A 19,495-nucleotide genomic window follows, 5' to 3' on the forward strand; every position below is an offset into this window, starting at 1 on the left:
GCGTCTGGTGTATAAGTCCTGGAGAGGAGGAAGTGGGGTGCCCATGGTCCGATCAGCTGACCTCACCACCCTCTGCAGGGCTCGCTGGTCCTGACAGGAGCTGTTTCCGTACCAGACAGATATAGCTCCAGTCAGTATACTCTGTATAGTGGCAGAGTAGAAGCAAATCAGTTCTCTGGGGTGATATAGGTGTTGCCTTGCCTTCTTCACCACAGTGTCCGTGTGTGACTCAAAATTTTCACTCCAAGGTATTTAAGCTGCTCACCTTCTCCACTACAAGAATATAATAATAATTTAATTTTGTGGCATGGATCATAGAGGAACAATGCCTGTTGGACACACCTCATCAAATATCCTATAAGGGAGAAACACTACTTCTATTTCATGTAACTTGTGTGTCTGTGTGTCACCACTGGATAGCATACATAACATTTGATGAAGCATGAAAATAATGATGGATGAAGTATAGACAAAGCAGTCAGAAGCACTTGATCATATAACTAACAGGTTACATATATATATATACATATTACATATTACATATATACATATATACATATAACTCACAGTGTAGACGACCCAGACAGAAGCAGCTGATCATATAACTGACAGGTTACCCTCAGTGTAGACGACCAGACAGAAGCAGTTGATCATAGAGCTGACAGGTTACCCTCAGTGTAGACCAGTGGTTCTCAACCTTGAGTCGTGAACCCCAATTTAACATGCACTGCTGTCCGTGACCCCCCCCCCCCCCAACACACACACACACACACTAGGGCTGTCAAAATTGCTAAAAAATGACATTTGAATATTCCCTCTGAAAAAAACATTCGAATACTATTCGAATATCTATATTTGCGCATTATGTCAATGACGCGCATTACGTCAATAACAGGACAAACTAATACGAGACATAACTTCTTGTATAGGTAGTTTATTTAAGTTTAAACATATTTGACAACATATTACCTACACAAAAATAAGTAAATTAACTAATGGCGAAGACCACAGACCTCTCTCTCTCTCTCTCTCTCTCTCTCTCTCTCTCTCTCTCTCTCTCTCTCTCTCTCTCTCGCTCGCTCCCCTCACTCTCTCTGCGCATACTGGTTTAAATAAAGGACAACAATAAACAAATGCTGAGTGCTGATCAAGAGTTTTGTGCAAGCAATTTAAGGTCCCGTCTCTTGTCGCTTGACTTGTCGCTTGACTCTTGTCTGTTGTCATGTAGTGTTCTGGTCGCCCACTCGCAAAGCAGACAGCTACGGGTGCGTGTTTTTCCACATTCGAATATTATGTGTCTGTATGTGTGAATGAGAAGGGCAGACATGAGACTAGTGGACAGGTTCGTTGTTGTTGTTTTGGTGTAGTTACGGCCGACAGTAACTGGTTTTGAGTAGCCTAATAAAATGCCTGTTTGAGCCCAACCGCTCGTCTTCCTTCTAACGTCCGGTCGGACGCTACATTAATTTTGATAAAAATGAAATAAATAAAATAAATAATAAATAAAATAAATAAATAAATTTATATTTTTCCAAAATTATTTGGCGACCCCCATAAATCATCTCGCGACCCCAATTGGGGTCGGGACCCCAAGGTTGAGAATGGCTGGTGTAGATGACCAGACAGAAGCAGGATCATATAATTGAGCCATTGGTGAGCCTCACAGGTATTTTAACGCTGAAAATAGTTCTGAATTATCTGTGTGTTTAAAGACAAACTACAATCTTGTTGTATTGTTACTAGCACTGTCTATTCGGAGTACATTGGAAATCTTTGGAAAGTCATTCAAAGTGTATTCCCCTCCCATTTACAGCTGCTCGGGTACGGCACCTCAGTAAGTGGATGAATGCGGCTAACGGAAGGCAGATGCTAACCCAGCGTACTTCTGGACCCCCCCATGATACATTTGGAGCAACAGATCTCTGGGTATCCCTTTAAGATATTTATCAGAACATCTTTAAGAATTTTTAAGATGGGGACAAAATTGACTATTTCAAAAGGAGTCAGACATGTCCCCAGTGTAAATTACACCTATATGGCCTATAGCCATATATAGACTTCTTTTATGGATCAATGATGCTGATAGCCACTAAGAGGCAGTAGAGAGCTTAGAATAAGATTGAAATATGTTATAATACGCCTGTTAGTCTGGTTTCAATTAAAATACGAAATGAATCCCTGGTTATTTTTAACGTAATTATTATGAAACGCATATTTAATTAAAGGAAATGAACGTGAAAACCACAACACCGCTGAATGATTGAATGTTTTAGTCTTCCTTTCAGTGCTGCTGCTAAATATTATTCAAAAGTGATGAAAGCCACTGGACACATTGGATTAAATTAAATTAAATTAATATAAAGAGAGGTCCGGTAGGAGGCCAACGTCGTGGCTAGAATGTTTAAAGACGGCTAACATATGTACGATGCGAAGAGGTCTCAGGACTCCTGGCTCCTCTCCTCAGCACCAACACACACTCATCACACACCCTCTCAGCACCAACACACACTCATCACACATCCTCTCCTACCCTCTCAGTCAGCACCAACACACACTCATCACACACACACACACACACACACACACACACACACACACACCTCTACTTTCCCCATCAGAACCATCGGAGGAGGAGGAGGAGGCGGCTTCAGTAAGTAGGCTCTTCTGAGCTCACTTCCGCTCGCTCAGAGCGTCTCAGTCGAGCCGCTCGTCGCTGCTCCCGTTCTCCCATTTGCAGCGCGTCGCTCCACGGAGAGGATCCGCTCCCAGCCCCCGGGACCCGCATGCAAAGCGCAGACCGCCCGCCGGATAAACACTGTGTAGTAACGCAACTGGACTACTTTTTTCTATTATATTCGTTGTTGTTTTTTTAAGATTTTGTTTTTGCACGAAATATCGGGACAGAAACTGATTCTAACTACAAAATGGAGAACGACGGCAAATATCTACCGGAGCTGCTGGCCGAGAAGGACAGCCTGGACGCGTCCTTTACGCACGCCATGAAACTTTTAACTGCAGGTAAAGTGGTCCGATATGACGACATATGGTCCATAAGATTCATATGGTCCATATAAGGTTCATGTGGGGATGTGTTTTCAGGTAACGGCGGTGGTGTAACGTAGTGCGGTGTGCCGGTTGTTGGGCATGGGGGGACGGGAAGAGGACTGGCCCGTTCACCGCTCACAATCAGCCCTTTGACAAGCAGAGCCGTTGGTGTGGACGCCCTGCACACGGAGGGACACGTCCGAGTAGTGCAATACAGGCTTATGGAGCAGTATCCAAGTACTGCAATACAGGCTTAAAGAGCAGTATCCAAGTACTGCAATACAGGCTTAAGGAGCAGTGTCCAATTACTGCAATACAGGCTTGAGGAGCAGTATCTAAGTAGGCTACTGCAATACAGGGCTAAGGAGCACTTGCGATATTGAGTAGAATTGCCTTGCTGAACTGACGATCTTTGCTCATACAGAAATGTTTCTTCTTACAATGCGCCGTCGGTTTGCACCCATGGCGATGCAAGGTGGACAGTCAAGGGGGGACAGACCCCTGGACATGCGCGACTGTCTCACTGTCAGGGCGTCACTGTAGTAAAGTAGGCTACCATGTGCCGTGTTAGTACGAGCTCCCCGCTGCTCTGCAGCCGTCACTAGTAAAGTACCATGTGCCATGCAAGTGCGAGCCCCCCGCCGCTCTGCAGCCGTCACTAGTAAAGTACCATGTGCCATGCAAGTGCGAGCCCCCCGCCGCTCTGCAGCCGCCGGTGACAGGAGGCGTCCTGACCGGCGTCCACCCTGGGGCCGCAGCGGTGCCGGTGCGCCGTGTAGAGTATTCACACCCGATCAGTGTTTATATATCATCCCCTGTAACCCGCCCCACCACCCGGGTCCTTTGGTCCGGTAACCCCCCCACCCCCCAAAGCTCATTAATTAAGCGCTTGTTGTTGCTTGACATTAATTCTTGGGTTACGTGATTATCGACGATGACGGAGAGAACCTGACCTCCGCTAACCCGTTATCTGTACAGGGCATTTGAACAGTAAGGAGTCCAGTGTGTCCGACCCCTGGCTGCCGTAGCTGTGTGTGATAAAAGTGTATGATACCACGGTGTATGATAACAGAGCATCTGAAACAGCAGGGTCCTATTGGAACTTAGCGTGTCATTCTGTTGGGGAACTTGTGAGTGTAGGGACCTTTTTTTTTTCTTAAAGTAAGCCCTGCTTTACTAGAAAAATGACCAACTTTACCCGTCAATAATGAATGAATAGTTTGTTGCACTCAAGGGGAACAAACACTAGACCTGTTCTGTGTACATCAGCACATCTCCTGTACACACCCGTTTTAAACCACTAGCCTGCCGCTACGTACATCTATATTGATACATATATTCATCTTTTGTAGAGATCGACAGAGTCCAGAAAGACGAGCCTAAAAAGGAAGGGGGAGAGGCGTACCTGGACCTTTTCACAACCAAGAACATCAAACTCAAGGAGCGAGTGCTGATCCCCGTCCAGCAGTATCCCAAGGTGGGCCCCCCCCCCCCACACACCCATTCAGATCATCCCTGCAGCCCGGGATCAACCACACAGTGTGAGGTGGCGGGGGGTGGTAAACCATGCCCCTCCACCTCCACCTCCACCATGACGGGAGATATCGCAGCCATTTGTTTATAAAGCACAAATAGAAGAATCTAACTTATTTTTTTGCTGTGTGTGTGTTATAGTCTGCTGTGGTGCATTCCTGTCAGGGTGTACGGTGTTGCTTGGTGTGTGTGTGTGTACGTTATGGTCTTCTTGGTGTGTGTGTGTGTGTGTATGTTATGGTTTGCTTGGTGGTGCGTTCTTGTCAGGGCGTACTGGGTAAGTTTGAAAGAAGCTCCGCTCTCTTCCTCAAGCCTCTGTCTTTTCTTCAGCGATTAATGGCGATCAATAGACCAGTAGAGTATTGATCTTATTGTTTGCGCTACTAGACTTGAGTAACGTGTGTGTGTGTGTGTGTGTGTGTGTGTGTACCACTGTGTCCTGTGACCGTCTCTGGAATAAGCTCTAGACATTCCCTGATGGTACTGGTATCAGAGTGGTTTAATGCGGTGTCACAGAACATCTGGATTAGGACCACTAACCAAGAGTTAATTCAGCGCATATCTCAGATCACGGATCTTCTAGTCTTATGACGCACACAAGGAAAATGGTACATGCCTTTTTTTTATTAAAGATTTTATTTTATTAAAGAAAAAAATTATGTGTCATTAATAAATAGTTATAATGTTCAATAACAGTAACATTATTGCCAGTAAGAAGTACGTAGTGCATATTATATCATTATTTATTGAAGTGGTTTAATGTTTGGACTCTGGCTTTTTGGTTTCAGACTTTCAGTAAAAAAAGAGTCTGTTACAGGACTTAAGATGTGTTAACAATATTTAGAATATTGGATGTCCTATATCCTTTTTGGCATTAAACAAATGATAGCTAAATGAATTGAGGGCAAGACGAGGGCAGATGCTCTCAGATACTAACAAGGAGAAGATCCATAGAGTGAGCGGGCGGTCGATGGCGGCGTTAAGAGGTGGCCAGCCCCGCTTCTCTGTCCCCGACCCCTCAGGACCACCTCCCCAACCCGGCCCCATGCCCTGTCTGTCTGTCTCTCTGTCCCCTCTCTCTTCATCTTCATGTCTCTGTTTGTCTTTCTTTTATTTTTGTATGTTCATCTAAAGTAAGCATAGGCCTAACATGTAGTTTGTGTTGCGTGTGAATGCATTGCATGAAGGAATTTATTCTTCATGCAATGCATTCTTCTTCTTTCATTTAGTCCTCCAATCTATGGGTGTGTCGTTTCCTACCTGCAGTTTGTGAGAGCAGCGTTTGCAGGTGTCTAAAAGAAGCAGACCTTGTTTCTATATCGACCAGACTTGATGAGGTCGGATCTCTGAAGGAATCATCGGAAAGACTCTGATGATGATATTGTATGATGTTGTGATCTGTATTGTATTCATATTATTTTGTATTCATATTATTATTATTATTATTATTATTATCATTATTATTCAAGAAAGATCATCTTAATAACACAAAGTCCATGTACATTGCAAGAAAACCCCCATGTTTAAATTCTTCTTCTGTTCACATCAGTGCCCGGGCCTGGAGAATATATCTCTGATATATATCTCCTCCCCCCCGCACATCCCATGGCCCCTATTGGCCCCTGTCCCTCTGCGGTCAGCAGGGGCCCGGGGCCCATGGCCCGTCTACCACTGGCTGTGGTCACCAGGGGCCCCGGGACCATGGCCCCTGTACCTCTGGCGGTGGTCACCAGGGGCCCCGGGACCATGGCCCCTGTACCTCTGGCGGTGGTCACCAGGGGCCCGGGGCCCATGGCCTCTGTCCCTTTGGTGGTGGTCACCAGGGGCCTGGGGCCCATGGCCCCTGTACCTTTGGTGGTGGTCACCAGGGGCCCGGGGCCCATGGCCTCTGTCCCTTTGGTGGTGGTCACCAGGGGCCCGGGGCCCATGGCCTCTGTCCCTCTGTCCCTCTGGCGGTGGTCCCCAGAGGAGCGGTGTCACTTGAGAAGCTCTGCTCCAGTACAGAGTCACCACCGCTCCTAATTGGTCCTGAGGGAGCTCTGATCGACCGGCGGCCGGCCTGGTTCAACATCCCCCCTCCCCCTCTGCTGCTGGCGCTGCGCTAAGTGGTGCTCTGCGCTCATGCAGGGGATCACGTGTCCGTCCGTCGGCCACCGCGCTCACGTCTTGTGTGTCCTTTCTCTCCGCTGGGTTCCTCCAGTTCAACTTTGTGGGCAAGATCCTGGGGCCGCAGGGGAACACCATCAAGAGGCTACAGGAGGAGACGGGAGCCAAGATCTCCGTGCTGGGCAAGGGCTCCATGAGGGACAAGGCCAAGGTAAACCAGTTACCATTACTTCTGCTGGTCATGAATCAGGAGTCTCACAGTGGAGTACTGAGGGAATATGTCAGGATTTCATGTTGCATGGGTCTAATGGAAAATCACGACAAACATCCCATTTCGGGGGTAATACATATTTGTGTTCATTTGTCAAAGTGAAAGGACAACCACATACAAGTCTGCCACAGAAAAGCAGATCATCATAGCTGTTGCTCACCTCCACCCGCTCCACCACCTGGGTGGTGCACCTGGGGCTTTGAATCCCCCCCGATGCAGACGGGTGGGGGGAGGGCGCTGGCAGCAGCTGCCCTCACGCTCCGACAAACCCTTCCAGAGAAACACCAGCACATATGAACAGAGCTCTCTGCTGTAGGTGTGAACTGGTGTTTAACATGTTACCTACCGGTTGGATGAAAAAATGAACACATGTAATGCCCGGAGGACGCAGCGGCCTCACTTGCATGGAGCATAATGCTCAGGGACGTAGCTTCTTTAAAGAGCAGGGATGAAAACGTTAGCCAATCACCAGATCTCCCCCCAAAGGAAATGCTGATGAAGAGTCGGCGGCTTAGATCTGCTCTAGAGTCATGACATCAGACACACTGAGATAGGAGAACCAATGGTCTGAATGAGTTGAATGAATACATTCAGAATGAGCGCAATAAGTGCTGTTTTCTACGCACAGGCGTCAATACGTATTAGACGCTTCAACATTTCCAGAGACGGCATGCACACAATGTCCATAAAGATGGACTCATGTGGTGGTGAACGGGACTTTTTAGGTCAGTGCATCCCTAACGCGTCCTGCTGTTGACATCCCTCTCTAGCAATGTGCGCTCGCTGCACCGGATGCATTACTCTGTCAAAGATCTGGATGGTTCTGAGGCCTCACTCACTCTTAAAGCAACAGTGGCCCAAATCCTCTGCATACAGGACTCAAATCCAACTGTTTTAATCTGATCTTTTCAAATCCTATTTTGGACTTTTACGTCACTCTAGATCAGCGAGATCTGTCTTTTCCCTTGAATAGGTCTAGTCCTGCCTTCCAATTCCATCCAAACTTTGTACAATCTTCCAACCTTCTTATTTGTAGGCGTTCTCATGCAAGCTGTGTGTGTTCAGGTTCAGGTTCAACAGTTGATAAAAAAAAGAAGAACCTGTAACAGTGGAAATGTCCACATCGTCGTGACGACAATACTACTACACATCAACTGCTAAATTAAACCGTAAATTTAACAGTTTGTACTGTGACCAGTTCATACTGGAATCTGATATTGGGCCCATCAAACAAATGTTAACAGCTAATTGCTGAGCAATAAATCTGAATTGAGCAATAAGGCTTGCAGTCTGAAGACACATCTTATCTGAATGAGTTTTCATTGACCTGGATGTCTGGAGGGCTTGAATACAAGGTGCATTCTGGGATATGTGACCACATGCTCTCATTCTGACCCTGACTAAACCTGGTACTGAATGCTATGCCTCTTCTTTTTCATTTTGGTTTGGGAGGGTCGCTCATCAGTTAATGTTGCTGTTGCCCGTGGTTACAGGAGGAGGGCATGAGGAAAGGTGGGGAGCCCAAGTACGCCCATCTGTCTATGGAGCTCCACGTCTTCATTGAGGTCTTTGCGCCCGTCCCCGACGCCTACCTGCGCATGGCCCACGCCATGGAGGAAGTCAAGAAGTTCCTGTTTCCTGTAAGTGTTTACCCCCCACCCTGCTGGTCTGCAACCCTCACTCACCGTGTCCCATGGCCCGATGGGTAGGAAGTGGTTTGTGGCTCCAGAAGTGCAGACAGGACAGACACACACACCAAAACCTCTGCTTGTATTCCTAAGACACATGATGATGCGATGCCAAGAGCTGGATGCAGCAGGCCTGGTGACAGGGTGCTGTGTCACTAAATGGCTTTTCCCTTGACCCCCCTGAGAAGCTACCGAAGAACCATATAAACTGATATTATAAACTGTGTTTCCATTCACTAATTTACCATTTAGCAATAGCTTTATTCCACAGTGAGTTGTAGGGGAACTGGATCCATGGCAGTAGGTTAGGTCATCATTAGTGGCCGACTGGGGCCTCCTCCTCCACTCAATGGCCGCCTGTCTCAGGCTGCTCCTCATGCACTGCTGCTTCTGCTTCTTCTTCTCCTCCTCCTCCTCCCCAGAGAGAGGGGGAGAGAGAAAGGGAGAGGGAGAGAGAGTCCCTAGAGGAGCAGGAGGAAGAGCAGTGGTGGAATAACAGCACAGCCTGCTGCTCACGCTCCATGCTGAAATTATAAATGCACTGGTGCCCTGGGACCAGAAACAGTGCAGCGATGGATGATTTAAACCCTGCAGGGACCACCATTAGCACGCAGCGACCAATTAAAAGTGAGTAATGTCCACTGAAGTCACTGGGATGATTCTCTAAAAACATTATCTGCAGCGTTGGAGACCTGGCAGATGCAGCGTCATCCAGAGAGAGAGACGGAAAAGAGGAGAGATGGGGAGGAGAGATGGGGAGGAGAGACGGGGAGGAGGGGAGGAGAGACGGGGAGGAGGGGAGGAGAGACGGGGAGGAGGGGAGGGGAGGAGAAACGAGGAGGAGGGGAGGAGAGACGGAGGGTGGAGATGAGGGGAGGAGAGGAGGTGAGAGGAGGGGAGGAGAGACGGAGGGGAGGAGAGGAGGGGAGGAGAGACAGGGAGGAGGGGAGGGATCACAAGGTGGAGGTTGGTTCCACACGTCCATCGGCTGAATCGCTTTGTCCGGCACACGAGAAAGAGGTAGAGGAGGGGGAGGAAAACAGGGCTCTATACATCCTATCCTCCAGCAGCCCCAAACCTCTGCTGCGGTCATGTTGTTGTGTTTCACGCTGAGGGATTCTGGGCTCCCTCCAGTGCTCTCTGCCCCAGAGAGAGGGAGAGGGACGGCGGCCCGCTGGGTGTTAAAAAGATGTTGACATCCATAGGGTCAAAAGGACGGCCAACACTTAAAAATAACTCCTCCGACAGCCGTGCTAGATAGGCCCGGCCAAACGGCTGGGCTGTTTTAATTGGCCTGTTAATCTAATTGATTCATTTGCTTCAGTCTGCTTCGATGGCCGCACGGAAACCCCGCTGATTAGATTTAAGACGGCAGTGATCTTTGATGGCCTCCCCCTGGTTAGTCGGGGGGAGGAGGGGAAGGAGTATGTGTCACTGGGGGGATTTGAAGAAAGCCACGGTGGGGGGCTAGCGCCACGTTAATAGAAGTGGTTGGATCTACTTGTTGTGTTGATGCAGCCTTCAGCACTGTAACTGTTTGCGTCCTCATGTCTTGTGTGTCTTCGTAAGCAAGATGATGTGCACTGGCACACAACTCGGGGAAACGCTGTGCTAGTCTGTCGCGATGCTAGCTTCCGGGGGGGGGGGGGGGGGGGGGGCAGATGGATGCTAACAAGCATGTTAAACGGTTGCTTGCTTCTAGTGGAGCCTTATGGCAGCTGATGAATTGGTCATGATGCTGGTGGCAGTGGTCCCTTTCTCTACCATTCAGTGAAATGGTCTGGTCTTGTCCTTCTAACTCTCTCGTAGGGCTGGGGGGGGGGTTGCTTTGGATGGTGGTTTTCGTGGATCTTTAATGCCAGCCCGGGAACAAGACAAATCTGCTCTGGCATTTGCGTTTCGCTCCCTCCCGTTCAGATTTCCAGCCGACCTGACACGGGTTGGGCCAATAAGAACCGTTGATCTGTTAGTGGGCGGGTTTAATAGGGTGAGTGTAGAGAGGGGGGCCCTATGGGGGCGCCGTAAAGGCATTTTGGCAAAGACAACTGAGATGGCGGCCGCTGATGAGACCCACTCCATCGCTCTGATTGGTTGTAGTTCTGTCCAATGGTGTCCACATGCATTCAGGTCTGCGCCGGTTGGTAACACTCCAGGTTCCAGACTATATGGGTTTGGGAGTTGATCTTGCAACGTTAGGCCAACGTAATCTCATTGATTCATTGTTTTTGTTATGTGAGAGGGGAGAGGGGGTCATATGATGTAAGAACATATGAACATAATCTATAACTGATGTTTATTAAATATTTATACAGTGATTTAACAGTGGAGTATAGGGATTTGGGGTTTTTATATTATATTTTTTATGATGTCATAAAAAGCTGCTATCTTTTCCTAGCCTTCCGCTATTTATTGTGCAATCCATTTTCCACATCTCACTCTCTGTGTCTGGAGTTGTCAAGCTGCTTCAGAGAGTGGATCATCCAGTCTCTACACACACACACACACACACACACACACACACACACACACACAGACAAACACACAGGCACACACACACACACACACACACACACACACAAACACTCATCACCTCTCTTTTGTGCCTATAGGACATGATGGACGATATCTGTCAGGAGCAGTTCCTGGAGATGGGCTACCTGAACGGGGGCCAAGAACACGGGGCTCGGGGCCGAGGGGGCCCCCCTCTCAGGGGCCGGGGTGGCCCCCCCAATGGAGCACCCAGGTGAGGGGAGTGCTCAGAGTTATTCTCTCGTACACCACCTGCCCCACAACCCATGGTTTATAACCAGGGTCAGGTTAAATGTCCCAGCACCATCTGCTGCTATGCCAGGTTCCACCATATGGTGCATGCATTTACTTTGACATTTGGTGCATTGAGCAGATGCTTTTACCCAAAGCGACCTACAATAAGTACATTTGGAGTAGAAAGAGAAAAAATATATCGCTGTCGGTACAGTAAGGATTTGATTTTCTTAGAACAAGGTTAACCCATTCCTCATCCACAACAAAGATAGCTAGGATAAGACACAATACACAATACTTAGTACTATTTGAAGTGCCAGGATGTACAACATACAATAAGTGTGTAAGAGTTTTTCTGCAGATCCCCATCTAACAGTTACCAGACTGGGAGACTGAGGGCCACCTGCTACCAACAAGACAAATGGTTCATTCTCTTTGTCTTATGTACGATGACATGGTTTACGAACCATTTGTAGTAACCTTATCAGGGTTACCAATCAGGTTTGTGTATTCCACTGGCCAAAATGCCTCTGACTGCTTCTGATAGGTCATTGATATGAAAATGTGTGCCCAATGTTTGTCCAATCAGAGACACAGCCAGAGGTATTTTGGCCAATTGCATAGAGTCAGGGAAGGGAGCACAATATGTGCGTTGTTTTTACAATCTAAAGCCACTGCACAGCAACGCAGTGCACTAGCAGCGTTAGGAATATACTAAGCATATAGGGTATAGTAGATATAGTACAGAGTACATCTGAGTGTAGAAGAGGCGGAGTTAGGAACCTACTCTAACGTGGCCTTGACTCCTCCTCCTCTCTGCCTCCTACAGGGGGAGGGGCATGCCTCCGCGCGGCGGCACCACCAGGGGCCAAGTGGCCCGCGGGGGCCCGGCCAGGGGCACCGCTGTCAGGGGAGCTCCAGCGGGCAGAGGCGGCCCCCCGGCGGCGCCCTCCAGGGGAGCGACCGCGCCCCGGGCCAGGCCCCCCGCGGCCGGGCCCCCGCAGAGGATGGCCCCGCCGCCCCCACACCAGCACGCCCCCGCCACGGCCGAGGCCTACGAGGAATATGTACGTAACGCCGTGACCCCACGCTGTGACCACTGGGACCCCACTGTGACCCCACACTGTGACCCCACTGTGACCCCACTGTGACCCCACTGGGACCCCACTGTGACCCCACTGAGACCCCACACTGTGACCCCACTGTGACCCCACACTGTGACCCCACTGTGACCCCACTGTGACCCCACACTGTGACCCCACTGTGACCCCACTGTGACCCCACTGTGACCCCACTGGGACCCCACTGTGACCCCACTGTGACCCCACTGGGACCCCACTGTGACCCCACACTGTGACCCCACTGTGACCCCACTGTGACCCCACTGGGACCCCACACTGTGACCCCCCACTGTGACCCCCCACTGTGACCCCACTGTGACCCCACTGTGACCCCACTGAGACCCCACTGAGACCCCACACTGTGACCCCACTGTGACCCCACTGTGACCCCCCACTGTGACCCCACACTGTGACCCCACTGTGACCCCACACTGGGACCCCGCCGTAGAGCAGTGCCGTCCAACACGACTTGTTAATGCCTTAAGGAAACGGCCTCCAACAAGCAAGGTTGCCAGCTACGTTTAGCAAGACGTAAAGAGTAAACAAACAAACAAACAGAGGGTCAATAAGAGCAGCATTGATTGGAGGAAGGAGACCTGCATGCTGCGGGCGGGGGGGCTGACTCAGTGGGGACTGCCCTCTTAAGGGAAGGGTTCCATGTCTATTTTGGTAGACCATGGCGACCTTTACAGTGTGTGTGTGTTGCTCTCCCCAGGCCTACGATGACAACTACACGGAGCCGGCCTACGAGTCGTATGACAGCTACTACAGCCAGCCGCAGGCGTGAGTACTGCACACACACACACCTCCCTGGTCAAAGAGCGAGCATGCACACAGAAATACATACATTTTTTTATTTATCTTATTTTAATAGTATAATTATGTATTTAGTATTTAGCAGATGCTTTTGTCCAAAGCGACTTGCATCCATTGGTACACACATTCACACACCGGAGGAGTCAACCACGCAAGGTGACACCTCGTCACTCATCTGACTTCCAGTTACAGGTCAACAATCTTGACCTCCTGAACTACTTCCACCCCGTGGCTAACTGTGTTTGGATGCGCTGTTCTGTTGGTGTTAGAGTGGTAGAGCGTTGGGTTAGGGTTAGGGTTCTGTTGAGCGGTAGGGCGTGGGGTTAGGGTGGACATTAGGGTGGACATTGCCTGCTTTTTAAATCCAATCCCATGTTTCCCTCCCTGTTTGTGGTGTGGCAGGGAGCCAGAGTATTATGACTACGGACATGGGGAGACAACGGAGACGTATGAATCCTACGGTAAGGGCTTAAAAATACATTAAATACCATTCATTTCTATTTATTATACATGAACAACTGTCTGCATAAGAGCTTTGCATCTCTCTACAAGCCCACGGTGAACTGCAGGTTCAACCTGTATTTGTTGCTCCTCTTTTTGACTTTTGTGTGTGTGTGTGTGTGTGTCTGTGTGTGTGTCTATGTGTGTTTCTGTGTGTGTGTCTGTGTGTCTGTGTGTGTGTGTGTGTGTGTGTGTGTGTGTGTGTGTGTGTGTGTGTTCGGCCCCAGGTCAGGACGACTGGAACGGCAACCAGCGCGCGGCCCCTGGGAAAGCCCTCCCTCCCCCGAGGGCTGCCAAGGCGCCGTACCGGGAGCACCCGTACCGACAGTACTGAGGCCGGACTCTGGCCCCGCCCACCGTAAACAGCGTTGCCCCTCCCCCTTCCCCATAAGCCACCTCACCTCCTGACTGTCCACGAGGCAGCTGTCGCCTTTAAGCAGCTTCGACAAAAGTAATTGTTCCCTTTTTAAATCTTTACTTTGACCTCTCTTTCTCTCTTTGGTTGGCGTTCTGCCCTGGTTACCACTGGATTTATCCCCTCTAACAAGACGAGCCAAAAAGAGGAACTGGTTTTGAGTGTTTGGCAGCAAAGCCCTTCTTTCTGCCATTCCCCCCCCCGTCCCCCGTCCCCCGTCCCCTTTCCTTAATGGTACCTCCCCACCTGCCCCCTCCCTAGCCTACCCGTCCTCAGAGCGGGACCGTTAGGGATCTTTCAGCGACTCTCCGTCTTCTTTCAGCGTTTGGTTTCTTTGTTCCTCTGTATTTATTCCCTTCTTTCTCTCTGGCTCAGTGCCACATTGCTGGGTTGTTATATCATCCTTGATCATTTCTTTTTTATTATTATTCTTTCAAACAAAGTATTGAAGTAGATCTTTTTTTAGTGAAGTTTAAGTGGTTCCTAATCTACTTGTTAAAAAGGAAACCGTTTAATTGTTTTCTAAAAAAAAATGGAAAAAAAAAAAGAAAAATCTGTCCAGTTCGTTGCAGATTCCCATTAGGCTACATTTCAAAATTCTGTTTTTAATACAGCCTAATAAAAGTCCTCTTTAAACTTCAATTATGTAATGTAGACACAAAAAATCATAAATTAAAGTCAAAAGACCTGTTCATGGCATTCAATTCAATCAATTCTTGATAATTACCATTTGATTTTAAATAGCTTAAACAAAATGATGGCCATTTAGACGCAGGCAGCAATATTTTTTCATTGTAGAGTTTTGAAATATAGCCCTTATTGACACTGTAGAGATTGACTGTCCTGATATCCTTAATTTGCTTGTGGTTCAAAGTAAATTTTAAGCCGCTGAAGACTAAATGTATAAATGATAATTATTGATGTAATTAACAAGGCCCAGAGGCCCTCTGTCAGATAATATTAATCCAGGTCTTCACAATGTGGTTCTGATCTATAAACTGCATGTTTAAACAACACAAAGGAAAATTGGGACATAATATCTCCACATGGGTCTTCTCTTTCAACAGAGAAGGGATCCTGCAGCTTAAAAGAAACTATTGTACATATTTTAAAACATCCAAACTGTTCTTGCCAGTAATATCTGTACCCTCTCCATTAAACAAAATGCATTATGCTACATGTGTAAGCTTGCCTAAATAGGTAACTAAATTTGTCCAAACGATGTTTTGCAGCAGTTTGTCAATAAAGCTTAGTTTTGTTTTTTTTATGAAACTTAACATGGTTCTTTTGTTTTATTGTCATCTTAAAAAATTGACCTTTCTTTAAATAATCTTCAACAGTCAAATTAAGCTATTTTGATTTTGTTTTATTTCTTATTCCCCAAAAAAACGAAACAGCATTTTTTTTACAAACCTAAATGAATGTATTGGGAGGTCTGCAAACGTTAACCGTTACAAAATGATGTCTGGATTTATTATCAAAAAAAGCACACTTAATCTCTCTCTTCTCTTTCTATACTTTTTTAAAAAGGAGCCAGAGGTTCTATAATAGCCTGGATAGCTTCCTAATGTGTAGAATGTTCTAAAGCATTGAATGCTGGGTATGTATAAGACTTTTTTCCAATCCTACCTCACATGTGGTCGTTAAGCGTTAACAGAATTGCCTTGGTAAAGCGACCTGGAAACCTAAGCGGCCATGGTTAGAAGGCTGCTGGCGCGATGGCTACTCTAGTAGGGATTAATGCAATGCAATGGAGAGGATGGTTTAACCTAGAACACGCCACCATAAAGGTAACCCTAACCCTAAATGGTCATTTGTTTAGTGTGTTCATTCATTGACATAAACTTGCTTGTATAAATACGTGCCAATTTTCTTTAAAACTGTAACAATAGTCAAGACAAACATAACAAAAGTATCAACATTAAAGTAAGAGTAAATTAAAGACGCCCGACAATGTAACGTTCAAATATCATATAGTAGTTTTATGTAATAAAAATAAAGCTGTCTACTAACCAAACCAGATATTAGTGATAAATAACCGTACATGGTCAAATAGTGCACATGTTCAACACAGTTATCATAGCTTTCACTTTGCAATGTTGCTATAAAGGTTGCACCATGTAACTTGTAGACATAGATATTTTTGATAAAAGTAGTTATTATACCGATGCCATCCAAATAAATCCAATACCAAACAGGAGTTGCATGTGTACCATACTCACCTGTAGATAATGCATGACCTGGATGTCTCTCCCCCTCTTGTGTTCCCGGATGAAACGGGGTGTTCATATGTTGTTGTGTTCCTTTCCCAGGCCGTTGCCCATGAGTTGCCATGGTAGCCATCACCGGCCCAGGCTGGGCTGGTCTGCTGGGCGACACGGGGAGGAGACGTGGGACATCAGGAAGAAGGTTCCTAGGTAGGTGCCATTCAGAAATGCCCAGTCCTCTGGTCTGTACTATCTATCTGGTCTGTGTCTATAGTATATCCAGTGTGTCCCTGGGCCCCAGTGGTGGGGAGACTGCAGCGTTCAGGACGTTGATCAAAGTCCTGCCATGTTGGTTATATTGCTTTGACACCAGGAATTCACAGGGGAATCCATCCAGTAATATCTTTTATGTGGACTCCAATCTGTGCACAGGACTTGGGGAGTACTTGGGCTTTCTTGGACCTATGAGTTTCTGCTTTTAGTTTAGGGCAACGGCCACACTGATATCAATCATAACTTGAAGGTGAAGGAAAAAGGGAATTGTGCTCCATTTTCCTTTCTGCAGTGTTACTTTGATAAGCCTTTTTGTTTCCTGTTTTCTCCAGAGGTTGCATGATGACTTTAGGAGGAGCTTCTGGTTGAGACAAGAGAAGGAACTGAGGCTCTGAGAGGTCAGCAGAGGGGCCGCCAGAACCCAGGGGCCGCCAGAACCCAGGGGCCGCCAGAACCCAGGGGCCGCCAGAACCCAGGGTCCCACAGAACCCAGGGGCCGACAGAACCCAGGGTCCCACAGAACCCAAGGGCCGACAGAACCCAGGGTCCCACAGAACCCAGGGGCCGACAGAACCCAGGGGCCCACAGAACCCAGGGGCCGACAGAACCCAGGGGCCGACAGAACCCAGGGGCCGCCAGAACCCAGGGGCCCACAGAACCCAGGGGCCGACAGAACCCAGGGGCCGACAGAACCCAGGGACTGACAGAACCCAGGGGCCGCCAGAACCCAGGGTCCCACAGAACCCAGGGACTGACAGAACCCTGGGGTGGGGGAGAGGGGCCCCAGCGTAGCTACAGTGGAAAAGCCTTAGCTGCGCGGATCAATTGGAAATGGAGCAAAGGACTCAGAGCGGGAAAATGTCCAGATTGTTGAAGAACTGTTGCATCTTGATTCAAAGCAGACAATTGTCTGTATTTTTGCAACCAAAGAACATATTAATAAATTTTTTATGACACCCCCCCCCACTGGCCTCCTTTTTAATGAATCAAATTGTTCCGCTCTTAATTTAGCATAAAATGAACATGCCTTTTACAGTAGGCTGTGAAATTGTTTTTTAATTTTCACTTAACCTTTAGAAAAGATGGAAAACAAGTTTTCCTATTTCTTCTCTCTAAGTGCTTTTTTTTGCAAGCGAAGCTGTATTCTTTTAAGTGCTCCATTCAGCCCAAGTGAACTGTGTCTCATGTTCGCCCGTCCTTATAAATATTCACACGGTGTGCCGGTGAGTATCCTGGCCTTGCTTGCCATGCAAAACGGGCCAAGTTTTAAGACTAGAAGAAAGAAAAACCCTCAGCAATGCATAGGCCACACGCACACAGCCCACTCCTGATCCTACCTGTGTGTACTTCAACCTTTCTGTTTCTGTATTCATGTGCGATTGTTGAGGATTAGACCAAGGCTTTTGATTGGTTGCTGTGCTTTAAATATGCTTCATTGGTGCAGCAGCTCTGTCTCCCTGAAGTGTCTGGAGGCTACTAGGCAAACCTGACGGCTCCGTCTGCAATAATGAAAAGGGTCTAGCGAGACGAGATTGGGACCGTGGCCCCAGATTAATTGTTTTTGGGTGTTTACTCCAGCACACATCAGCGGTCAGCCTTTTAACGGCGCAGGTGTTTCACCATTAAAGATAAAAATGACATAATTGACGACATAATCCCAGTTCATAAATATTCCACTGAATCATTTTCTTTGTGATCAATTGTTGGTCAGGGGAAGATAGCCGTCGGCACACGAATGTTCTTCTCTGCATGATAAAATTTGCACTTTCCGTAGCGAGCCTTTCCGTATCTTTATTATTCCTGTTGTGCCAGTCGTCTCCGGTGGACGGCTGCGTGGCTGCCCCCCGCCCCCCACCCCCCTCCCCCTCTTTGTGCCGCTCTCTTGGCACCGAACATTCACAGGATGCTGTCCGTGGGAAAGAGGAGCTGGGGAGGGGGGAGAGACGGGGATGGAATGAGCAGCAGGACTTCAGAGAGTGTGTAACGAGGGAGTGTGAGTGCAAGGAAGGATCCGGTGTGAGAGCAAAGGAGTGTGAGAGAAGGAATGTGTGTGTGAGCGAGGGGAGGAATGTGTGTGTGGTGGACAGCTGGAACGGCTCTCGAGCACCGAACACGTTCACACACCACAGGAACATCCCATGCAGGCGCCAGCGTGTGACAATAACCACCGGCAGAACACACATTAGCTGTTGCTTGATTCAAATAAATAAATGTCTCCCTCCATGTCTTTGTGGATGATTTATCCCCCCCCTCCCCAGCCAGTATAGCTTTCTGGTTCTGCCTGGGACCAAAGCAACTTATTCATTTGTTGGTATAATTGATTGCATGCGTCGCCATAACAACATGCCGTAAACCAGGCCACTGTCTGATGGACGGTGCTCTCTGGGGGGGGTTCGATCCAGAAGCAAAGGTCAGGTGATCGCCAGCGGCTCATCCTCCATAGTCGCCACCGGAAGGAGAAGAATGGGACTTTCTGCAGACCTGCTTGAATTATCAGGGAACACCTGACTTGTTTATGGGGCCGCTGGTGGCCACTAACTCTGTTTATAGCAGAAAGGAGGTCCTCTTGTGAAGCCTTTGGCCCATGATCCACTCAAGGGAGAAATTTGACTGGATACCCCCAGCCCATTCTGCCGGCAATTTGAATTCTCCCTGCAGCAGGGTCTGGAGGGGAGCAATACATTTCTTCCTGCTTCCGATCTGTTTTTACAGGAGCCGATCACCGAGCTTTTCCCCCTGGCGCGGGGGAAATTCAC

General features: G+C 48.1%; 1 protein-coding gene across 2 annotated transcripts; it reads left to right on the top strand.

Annotated features, from left to right (window-relative positions):
- The first annotated feature begins 2,756 nt into the window (after nt 1–2,756).
- On the top strand, nt 2,757–17,605 carry khdrbs1b (KH domain containing, RNA binding, signal transduction associated 1b). 2 transcript variants are annotated; one of them, XR_014639405.1, is made up of 11 exons: nt 2,757–3,018; nt 4,398–4,522; nt 6,779–6,895; nt 8,449–8,595; nt 11,253–11,386; nt 12,236–12,473; nt 13,243–13,310; nt 13,746–13,804; nt 14,072–14,295; nt 16,572–16,676; nt 17,072–17,605. XR_014639405.1 is itself a non-coding variant. In XM_084484957.1 (9 exons), exons 1-9 carry the CDS (start codon nt 2,925–2,927, stop codon nt 14,176–14,178), a joined length of 1,089 nt encoding a protein of 362 aa, XP_084341083.1. In that variant the 5' UTR covers nt 2,757–2,924; the 3' UTR covers nt 14,179–16,544. The 2 variants fall into 2 exon arrangements, 1 of the variants encoding a protein (XP_084341083.1); XM_084484957.1 differs by lacking the exons at nt 16,572–16,676; nt 17,072–17,605 and having other exon boundaries at nt 14,072–16,544.
- The last annotated feature ends 1,890 nt before the right edge of the window (nt 17,606–19,495 follow it).

The sequence above is a fragment of the Micromesistius poutassou genome (genome assembly GCF_964030765.1).
Source record: "Micromesistius poutassou genome assembly, chromosome: 20".
NCBI classification, from domain to species: Eukaryota; Metazoa; Chordata; class Actinopteri; order Gadiformes; family Gadidae; genus Micromesistius; species Micromesistius poutassou.

Bases quoted from the DNA above. Each gene is read 5' to 3' on its own strand.
- khdrbs1b (XM_084484957.1), top strand. From the start codon at position 2,925: ATGGAGAACGACGGCAAATATCTACCGGAGCTGCTGGCCGAGAAGGAC. The intron at 6,896-8,448 runs GTAAACCAGTTA...CCGTGGTTACAG, and splicing joins CCATGAGGGACAAGGCCAAG to GAGGAGGGCATGAGGAAAGG. The intron at 13,311-13,745 runs GTGAGTACTGCA...GTGGTGTGGCAG, and splicing joins TACTACAGCCAGCCGCAGGC to GGAGCCAGAGTATTATGACT.